The 10,188-nt window shown below is 37.6% G+C and overlaps 1 protein-coding gene across 1 annotated transcript; it reads right to left on the reverse strand.

Moving 5' to 3' along the window:
* Positions 1–1,352: 1,352 nt before the first annotated feature.
* Positions 1,353–7,477, reverse strand: stc1l (stanniocalcin 1, like). Its single transcript, XM_028463435.1, has 5 exons — positions 7,363–7,477; positions 6,216–6,358; positions 4,303–4,410; positions 4,122–4,225; positions 1,353–1,653 (listed from the first exon to the last, which is right to left on the reverse strand). The coding sequence occupies exons 1-5, from the start codon at positions 7,469–7,471 to the stop codon at positions 1,353–1,355; spliced, it is 765 nt and encodes a 254-aa protein (XP_028319236.1). The 5' UTR covers positions 7,472–7,477.
* Positions 7,478–10,188: the final 2,711 nt, after the last annotated feature.

The following is a 10,188-nucleotide window of genomic DNA, read 5'->3' on the forward strand; positions in this document are numbered from 1 at the left end:
ATATCTTGTACTTTAAAAAAAAAATCAATTATGCACAATAGATCTAATTAAATTTTTTAAAGAGGCCACTTCTTTGCTGCACATAAAAGTGCACTGCACTACATGTAGTGTTAACCTATGACCACATACCCAGATGTGGTTAAAAATAATTATAAAATTAATTTTGAGCAAAAATATCTTATTTTTAGCATCACCAAAATATTCTTATGGTAATAATTGGTGAATCAATGCTCCCCCCTTACCAGATACAACTGCAGCCCTTTCACACACCACACCCAACCTGGCAACGCAACATCAGCAGTCTTTGTTTCGCACCATAATGAGTTTCATTCAACCGATCTGATCTTGAAAATTAGATTCTAATACTAATATATATATTAATAATTGATCTAGCAGTCATATTTATCACAGTTCAATATTAACAGTATTAGTAGTTAGCATCTAACAAACAAACAACATATAATGCTAACATTTAAAACCAGGAGGGATGCAGACTTTCTATTTATCATTGAGAAGCTAATTGAGCTATATTTGTGCTAATATTGATATGTGATGATGAATGAGATAGTGATCATACATCCATCCATCCATTTTTAGACTGTTTTTCAGGGTCACGGGGGTCTGCCGGTGCCTAAGATAGTGATCCTGTTTATTTTATATTATATTATTTATTCCTAAACATCAGCTTTTAACCAGTGATTTTCATCCTCTCTGGCTTCGTTACCCAGTGATTTATTTCAATTCCTGACCCAAATTAAACTTGGTTACTTTTTAAAGTTGTTCACATGGCAACATTAGCTGGTAGTGATACTAGAGAGGGAGATTTGACTTTACTTTGACTAATATTTACACTCAATAGTCTGTATATTGATGCATATATAGTAAATATTGATCTGTTGTTAAAAATGGGCATTGACGACACCCTACCTCCTACATAATAAACATTTCTTACTTCTTTTAGGTTAATAACACATACTGTAAAATAAAATAAAAACCTCAGGAGTCAGAATTAGTCTCAGCTTTTTATTTCTAACACCAAAGCAGCAAAGCCGACGCCCACATTTTAAATCATCCAAAACAGGTTTCCAACTTTTCCTTCAGCTTCATCAAACCGTGAAGTCCCGACGAGCTCCACGACCAGCGTGAAAGCACCCCCGACCTCCACGGCGTCTTCCTCCCCCGTTTAGTTAAATACGCCTCATAAATGACCTCGTTAGGAAAATAAATATTCACCAGAGTGAAGGAATGTCAGTAAGTGGACTCTCAGAGGGTAAAGCCAGCCCTGAATCACATCTAAAGCCCTTTGCAGTGTCAGCGTTCTCCTGTGCTTGCATGGATCAGATTAGCGCCCCCTACTGTTGACCTTCATCCTCTTTCTCCATCTCCAGGTCGTCCACAGACCTCTTCCTGGCGAACAGGTGGGTGGGGTCTCGGGCTCTGAAGCCTGGCTGCACGCTGAGCACGGGGATGTTCCTCCAGCTGGACGGGTCGTTGTAGGCGGCCGAGGCCGAGTCAGCCGCGCACGCTTTGGTTTGGACCAGCTGGAGGAAAGTCTTCATATCGGTGTCCAGACGCATCATAATGGCGGTCCGAACCGCCGCCACCGTCTGCTCGTCGCAGGTCTGCAGCGTCTGCAGCAGCGTGCTGTAGTACCTGCGGGTCACAGGACGCAGACGTAGCGTTACATTTGTAAAAACTTCTCCATCCATATGAAAACCATCTGGTAACACCTAAATGGAGGTTTTCTAAGGCTGTCGTTATCTGTCATTAGCATAAATAAGGTGTCATGAAAGCTGTCATTAAGTGTTGTTTGCTAACTTATGACACCTTTGGAGCTATGTTGGCATTTTTGGGATCGAGTGGAGTAAGATAGGGTTAGGGTTAGAGGCAGGGTTGGGGTCAATTACATATTTCAGTTACAATTACACTTTCAATTATCCATGTTCAATTACAATTCAATTATGATTACAGTGCCCAGCATTTTTTCCAATTACAATTAAATTACCATTATTTTTTTATCCTCAAAAAGTCAATTACAATTTCGTTATAATTTTCTAAAGTTCAATCATAATTTACAATTTTTATAGAATTTCCATGGAAATTATGATTACAAAGTCAATCATCTGAACTCAATTACAATTTAATTATGATTACGACAGCAACAGATTTTTAAAATTATAATTATGCCATCATTGTAATTAATTATCAATTACGTGATTACAATTGCAATTGACCCCAACCCTGGTTAGAGGTTAGTGGGTAGGGTTAGGGCTAGTATTATAGGTTAGGGTTAGGTAGGGTAAGGGGTTAGTAGGTAGGGTTAGGGAGGGTTAGAGGTTAGTGGGTAGTGTATGGAGTGGATGTAATATGTTCAGAACCCAGTAGTGGGTAGACAGTCAGCCACCATTGTGCCTGCTTGGCAAGCCCTGGACGAATGTTGTGTAATCCAGGAAATGAAGGTGTTTCACTGATTCTCAGTTTAAAGACACATCCGGCCTGGCTGGTTTTGCAGGTCCGGGGCCGCACCTATATTCACAATAGTGTCTCTTCTTATTATCAAAAAATAACTAGGGTGTTTGAAGTCATTTTCTAAAGTTCAATCATAATTGACAATTTTTATAGAATTTTCATGGAAATTATGTTTACAAAGTCAATTATCTGAGCTAAATTACAATTTAATTATGATTACGACAGCAACAGCTTTTTTTTTAGTTATAATTATGCCATCATTGTAATTCATTATCAATTACGTGATTACAATTGTAATTGACCCCAACCCTGGTTAGGGGTTAGTGGTTAGGGTTAGAGGTTAGGGTTAGGGTAATGAAGGATTAGGTGCATTGACTGTTTTTACTCGATTAAACCCCCTGAACAGTTCTGGACCGTTCAGTTTGGAATAGAGTCAAAGACACAACACAGGCCAACACATGTTACTCAGGCTTCTCTGTACCATACACTGTTCATCAAAACAGTTTGTGAAGGTGTATCAGTGTCAGAGTGTATGGAGTGGATGTAATATGTTCAGAACCCAGTAGTGGGTAGACAGTCAGCCACCATTGTGCCTGCTTGGCAAGCTCTGGACGTAGACTATGTGAAGGTAAAATGGAATGAGTATGGGGAGTGTGTGTGTGTGTGTAATGTGCAGTAATCAGTAATATGGTATGTCAGCAGTGTGGTGAAAATGGAACAGGGGACAGGGGTGAGGTATGGACTACCTACTGTACCACCCTGTCACTCCTAGCTAGATAGCTCCTGTTGGCAGTCTATGTGAGTGTAATCAGATTCAACAGGGTCAGAAGAGGAGATACGTATGTCTGTATCTACAACCACAACTGTGCCTTTCTGGGCATCACCGGCATCTATCCTCCAACCTTCTTCCTTCTGTGGAAGGGAGGGGTCGGAGGTGGATAGTGTTTGGGTGCACTGATGATGCCAATTTTCCAATAACTAAACTGGTAAATCAGATTAGTTTTAGATTTAGGGTTCAAGGCCTAAAAATCCTTTACGTTTTAAACTAGTGGTTAGGTTTTAGTTTTAATGTATCGTGAAGGGTGTAAAATCTATTTTAGGTTTAGAACCCGCTCCCTCTAGTGGCTAGGATTAGGGCTGGGATTATGGTTAAGGCTTTTAAAAGATGCATTTTATGGTAAAGGTATTTTATCGGTTAGGATTAGGGCTAAAGGTTAAGGTTAGGGCTAAGGGTTAGGGTAAGAGCTAAAGTTTAAGGTTAGGGCTCAGGGTTAGGGTAATGGCAAGGGCTAAAGGTTAAGGTGAGGTTAGGGCTAAGGGTTAGGTTTATGGCCTAGGTTCCCAAAGTAGGGTATGGGTACCCCCAGGGGTACGCAAATTGTCATGGGGGTACGTGAAAAAAATCCAAACAGCGTGACAACATCGGAAACTAGAATATAAATAGAGCAACAGTCCGAAGCCTCCATGCGTTGCCACAAATTACACATCGGTGGTGAGATCATTGAAATGTTTTAATTGTAAGGAAAATGACAAAATGTCGGCCATCGTAATCATAATTGAGTTGTAATTGAACATGGGTAATTGAAGATGTAATTTTAATTGATCCCAACACTGACTGACACAGTCAAGTACATTTACGTTGAGTTACTCACCTGTTGGGGAAGTGAGTCGGTACCTGGACGACCTCTCCAATGATGTCCGGGTTGGTCCGAGCCACGGTGCAAATGTCCAGTCTGGTGTAGCACTCCTCTTGCACCTTATGGTGAGAACCAGAACGTCGTCACTCAGGTCCAAACAGAACATTTATGGTTCAAAGTCTCTGCGTTCACAAACCTCTGCGATCATCCTCTGGAAGATGTTGCAGCGGCGGATGGTTTGAAAGACTTTGGACGAGATTCCCTGAGAGATGCAGTAAAGGCTCTTCTTCACGAAGGTTTTCCCCTGAAAGAGGAATGACAGGTGGGACCAAGTATTTAATATGTTTTATAAAAGGTCAGATGTGAGAAAGCTTGATATGAAATTATCATATTTTAATAATTGTTAACAACATTTGTGTAGAATTGTACATTGAACTGTAACATGGTTCCCCAGCTTTGCGTTAAGTTATAATTGACAATTACAAAATCAATTATCTGAACTCAATTACTCGACTATTAAAATTACAATTACAATCGAAATTACGCCATATTTGTAATTAATTATCAATTACGCGAGTACAATTATAATTGACCCCAACTCTGGACAAAGACAGCAAACAGGTGATTTAACAGGTGTTAACAGGTGAGTTAAACAGGTGATTTAAACAGGTGAGTTAAACAGGTGATTTAAACAGGTGAGTTAAACAGGTGATTTAAACAGGTGAGTTAAACAGGTGATTTAAACAGGTGATTTAAACAGGTGAGTTAAACAGGTGATTTAAACAGGTGATTAAACAGGTGATTTAAACAGGTGAGGATTTAAACAGGTGATTTAAACAGGTGAGTACAACAGGTGAGTTAAACAGGTGAGTTTAAACAGATGATTTAAACAGGTGATTTAACAAGGTGAATTAACAGGTGAGTTAAACCGATGATTTAAAACAGGTGATTTAAACAGGTGAATTAAACAGGTGAGTTAAACAGATGATTTAAACAGGTGATTTAAAACAGGTGAATTAAACAGGTGAGTTAAACAGATGATTTAAACAGGTGATTTAAACAGTGAGTTAAACAGGTGAGTTAAACAGGTGAGTTAAACAGTGAGTTAAACAGGTGATTTAAACAGGTGAGTTAAACAGGTGATTTAAACAGGTGAGTTAAACAGGTGAGTTAAACCAGTGATTTAAACAGGTGAGTTAAACAGGTGATTTAAAACAGGTGAGTTAAACAGGTGATTTAAACAGGTGAGTTAAACAGGTGAGTATTAAACAGAGGTGGATTTAAACAGGTGAGTTAAACAGGTGATTTAAACAGGTGATTTTAAACAGGTGATTAAACAGGTGATTTAAACAGGTGAGTACAACAGGTGAGTTAAACAGGTGAGTTAAACAGATGATTTAAACAGGTGATTTAAACAGGTGATTTAAACAGGTGAGTTAAACAGGTGAGTTAAACAGGTGATTTAAAACAGGTGAGTACAACAGGTGAGTTAAACAGGTGGAGTTAAACAGATGATTTAAACAGGTGAGTTAAACAGGTGATTTAAACAGGTGAGTTAAACAGGTGAGTTAAACAGGTGATTTAAACAGGTGAGTTAAACAGGTGATTTAAACAGGTGAGTTAAACAGGTGAGTTAAACAGGTGATTTAAACAGGTGAATTAAACAGGTGAGTTAAACAGGTGAGTTAAACAGGTGAGTTAAACAGGTGAGTTAAACAGGTGAGTTAAACAGGTGAGTTAAACAGGTGAGTTAAACAGGTGAGTTAAACAGGTGAGTTAAACAGGTGAGTTAAACAGGTGATTTAAACAGGTGAGTTAAACAGGTGATTTAAACAGGTGATTTAAACAGGTGAGTTAAACAGGTGAGTTAAACAGGTGATTTAAACAGGTGATTTAAACAGGTGAGTTAAACAGGTGATTTAAACAGGTGAGTTAAACAGGTGATTTAAACAGGTGATTTAAACAGGTGAGTTAAACAGGTGATTTTAACAGGTGAGTTAAACAGGTGAGTTAAACAGGTGAGTTAAACAGGTGATTTAAACAGGTGATTTAAACAGGTGAGTAAACAGGTGAGTTAAACAGGTGATTTAAACAGGTGATGTGACTGACCTCGGTGTTGAAGCTTGCTGCTGAGTGCAGGAAGAGCTCACAGATCTCGTGCATGCCGTCAGTGTCACAAGTAGAGTTTTCCAGACAGGAGAAGAAACCACAGCCCACTGAGACGGCACCGTTCAAACATCTGGCCACATCAGCTGCACACACACACACACACACACACACACACACTCTTGTCATTGTTTTTCAGCCAAAAAAACTGCACATTACAGTAAAACACATGGCTATATAAGTGGTTATTGTGATTATGAGTCAGACAAATGCTGCTCCACAGTGTGTGTTTATCACATCAGACGCGGAGTCAGTCAGCGGTTTCAGATGTTTCACTCACTCACCAGAGCTGCTACGTCGCTTTCTTGTCATCCGCACATATTCTGACCACAGAACTAGTCCGTTTAAAACCATAGTCCATTGTTTTGTCAAAACATTGCGTCACATTGGGTCACAAACACGTCAGATCATGTCAAACGGCGATGTAGCATGTAGCTTTACATATATGACAATAAAGTATAACTAAATGTTCTATATTAAACCACGGTGTTTTAGCTGTGAGGTAGTTTGAGAGGGAGGAGTTCACATAGGGTAGGAGGAGCCAGGGTTGTTTGGAGGAGGAGTTTCGTGTTGTGACGTCACAACGCAAGAAAAATCCAACTCGCCCATTTGGAGCTGACTTTTTACAAAATGTGGAATAACAAGGGAGGGAGGAAACAGAACTTTTCTACTTTGACCCTCTGAATGAGGCTAAAGGAATGTATAACACTGTAACAAAACCATTATAAGTGACTTTTCATAATACTGCCCCTTTAAGGAAAGTTTGTTTTTCTTAAACCATTTTTCTAATTTCATCAATTCGTTTTCTACTAATAAAATTAAATTGTTAATATCTTGTCCAGAACAAAATATGTTTTGTGTCGTCAGCAACATAATTAATATCAAGTTTAGTGTAGTTGCAGAAAAAGGAAAAAATAAGCAAAAATGGGCTCAAATTGTTAAAAAATGTTCTTAATATTTTTTGAAGGCATCTGGCGACCCCTTCTCAGTGTCTAAAAGCACATCATGCCTGTGGGCCATGTCTGGATGCTGACCCACATGTTGAGACCCTGTTCTTGAAATGATGCTGAAACCAAGGAGTGGGACTTACTGGGAGTGTTGGAGGAGAAGCGAGCCCGGCGAGGAGCGGCCTCCTCCGGCAGCAGCTCGAAGGCTCCGACTGCGGAAAGAGCGAGAAGAAGTAAGAGGAGAGCCGGCATGTTGCACTGAGGGGATCCTGAGGGTCCAGATGTGGAGACTTTAAAACCACATCTGGGATTTATACAAAGTCCTGGACCAGCATCTACCAATGAGGGAGCTCTGGGCACCAGGGGGCGGGGCTTTAGATATTCATTCATGAGTTTAATTAAAGCAGCACAGGTAATTAGTCACACACACACACACACACACACACACACAACACACACACACACACACACACACACACACACACACACACACACACACACACACACACACACACAGAGTTTCCGATCAGTGCAATCTCTGGTTCAGATCAGTTTCGGAAACCATGACCAAAAAAAAAAAAAAAAAAAAAAAAAAAAGTCCTAGAATTTAAATTACACAGTCTTTCTTAAGGCTTTTAAAAATAAAAATAAATTAAGTTAAATTAAAATAAGATATTTTTAACAAGTTAAGTCAAAGTAAGCTGGTTGAGATAGTGAGACACAAACTTAAAATAAGTTTGTGTAAAATAAGTGTAAAATTTATTTTAAGTAAGATATGTGAAAATAAGTTAAAGTAAAATTTGTTAAACATAAATATGTTAAATATAATACAAAGACCTTAAAATAAGACTTGTTACAGTAAGATACCTCAAAATAAGTTAAAGTAAGGTTTGACAAAACAAGTTACATTAAAATAATATACAGGGACGTTGAAATAAGACTTGTTAAAGTAAGATACATCAAAATAAATTAAAGTAAGATTTGTTAAAACACTTTATATTAAAATAAGATACAGGGACGTTAAGGAGTTGAAATACATTTTGTTAAAGTAAGATATGTTAAAATAGTTAAAGTAAGATTATTAAAACAAATAATGTTAAAATATAATACAGAGTCGTTAAAATAAGATAAAAGTAAGATTTGTTGAAACAATTTCTGTTAAAGTAAGATATTTTAAAACACATGATGTTAAAATACACATTACGTTAAATTAAGATATGTTAAAATAAGTTAAAGTTTAATTTGATGAAACACTTTATATTAACACAAGATACAGGGACGTTTAGGGGTTGAAATAAGTTTTGTTAAAGTAAGATTTGTTGAAACAAGTTATGTTAAAATAAGATACAGAGACGTTAAAGTAAGATATGTTATAATCTGTTAAAGTTGAATTTATTAAAACACTTTATATTAACAAAGGATTCAGGGACGTTGAGGGGTTGAAACAAGTTATGTTAAGGTAAGATACAGAGACGTTAAAATAAGATGCGTTAAAATGAGTTAAATAAGGTTTAAAAAACGTAAAGTAAAACCCTGAAGTCAAAGGGTTAATTTTGTCTAGAAACACAATTAAACAAAGATTTCAAAGATGAGGACAGAGAAAATATCAAACACACACACACACACACACACAGATGATCCATGGTGTTAATGTGTAACTTACTCTAAAAATAGCTGAGAAAATGTTTCTCATTCCTGTCACGCGCTCCTGCTCTTCCTGTTCAATGGTTTGGTTCACTGGGTCCCAGTCTGTGGTTCCAGTTCCTTCATTATGCTCAGGGGCCACAAAAGTTTCACTTTGATCTGAAAGAACCTACAATGATACATGTTCTCTCTCTGCTAGTGCGGATTTTCCTTCCACGATATCAATTTGAAAGCAGTCTCTAAGTGACTGTTTCATACTTAAAATGATGCTATAATCACATTTTAAAAACACCATTCTATTATATTTCAACAGTTTATAAAAGTGATTGTTTGTTGAAGACTTTCTAAAAGACTGTTCAAGTCTATATCTACAATCTACAAGTGGAACTAAACAATGAGCAACTACCAAGTTAAATGATCTGTTCTGTTCTAAACTGTACCTGGCAAATAAAAACCTTTCTGATTCTGATTTTAGGACCTCTTGTGCGACCCCTAGTGGATAAAACATAAAGAGAAGCAATATTTTTTTATTGAATATTGTTTTAATTTGCACGTAATGTGTAATCTTGTTGTTGTTGTTGTTGTTGTTGTTGTTGTATTGTAAACCCAAAACTTTCCACAACGTAAAGGTTGGATGACTGGCGACTTGTAATTTTTTATAATAGTTCAATTAAAGTGCTATATGAATTAAGTTTATTTTTTAAATTACCCCTATTTGAAACAACAGAAATAACAGGACTCTATCATTCATCTAGCATGTAATTAAATCTAATAAGTTGTACTTAAGTTGTGTTTTGAAGTTATGCTTGCTTATAAACAAATATAGCTCCATTTGCTTAAAAAATATTAGTTGAATTTACTCAGAAAGGAAGAAAATGTTACACCAAACTGACATAAATAAGTTGGTAGATCTGTTTAGGCCGGTGTCACGGTCTGAGTTTGTGACCGTGCTGAGATTGTAACCTAACCCTAACCCTAAAACAAAAATTAAAAAAACTGAATAATTACTTTTTAAGCAAAAGATAATCTCCCAGTAGTGCTCATGTGCATATGAGCACATACAATCTCAGCACGATGCAAACTCAGACCGTGACACCAGGCGACTGGACTCAAAACGCCACTCACTTTGCTCTTGTTGTTGTTGTTGTTGTTGTTGTTGTTGTTGTTGTTGTTGTTGTTGTTGTTGTGTACTCTGGTTAAGATCGCTACTGCTCTGTTATTCATGAATGGATCGGGCTGAAATATGGTCGCTATAATCTATAGATGTGTACGACGTTTGGAGCACGATTTTTGATTTGGGGCCCAGGGGGGCCCAAAAGGGCCCC

Source organism: Gouania willdenowi, chromosome 12 (assembly GCF_900634775.1).
Source record: "Gouania willdenowi chromosome 12, fGouWil2.1, whole genome shotgun sequence".
Classification (NCBI taxonomy): domain Eukaryota; kingdom Metazoa; phylum Chordata; class Actinopteri; order Blenniiformes; family Gobiesocidae; genus Gouania; species Gouania willdenowi.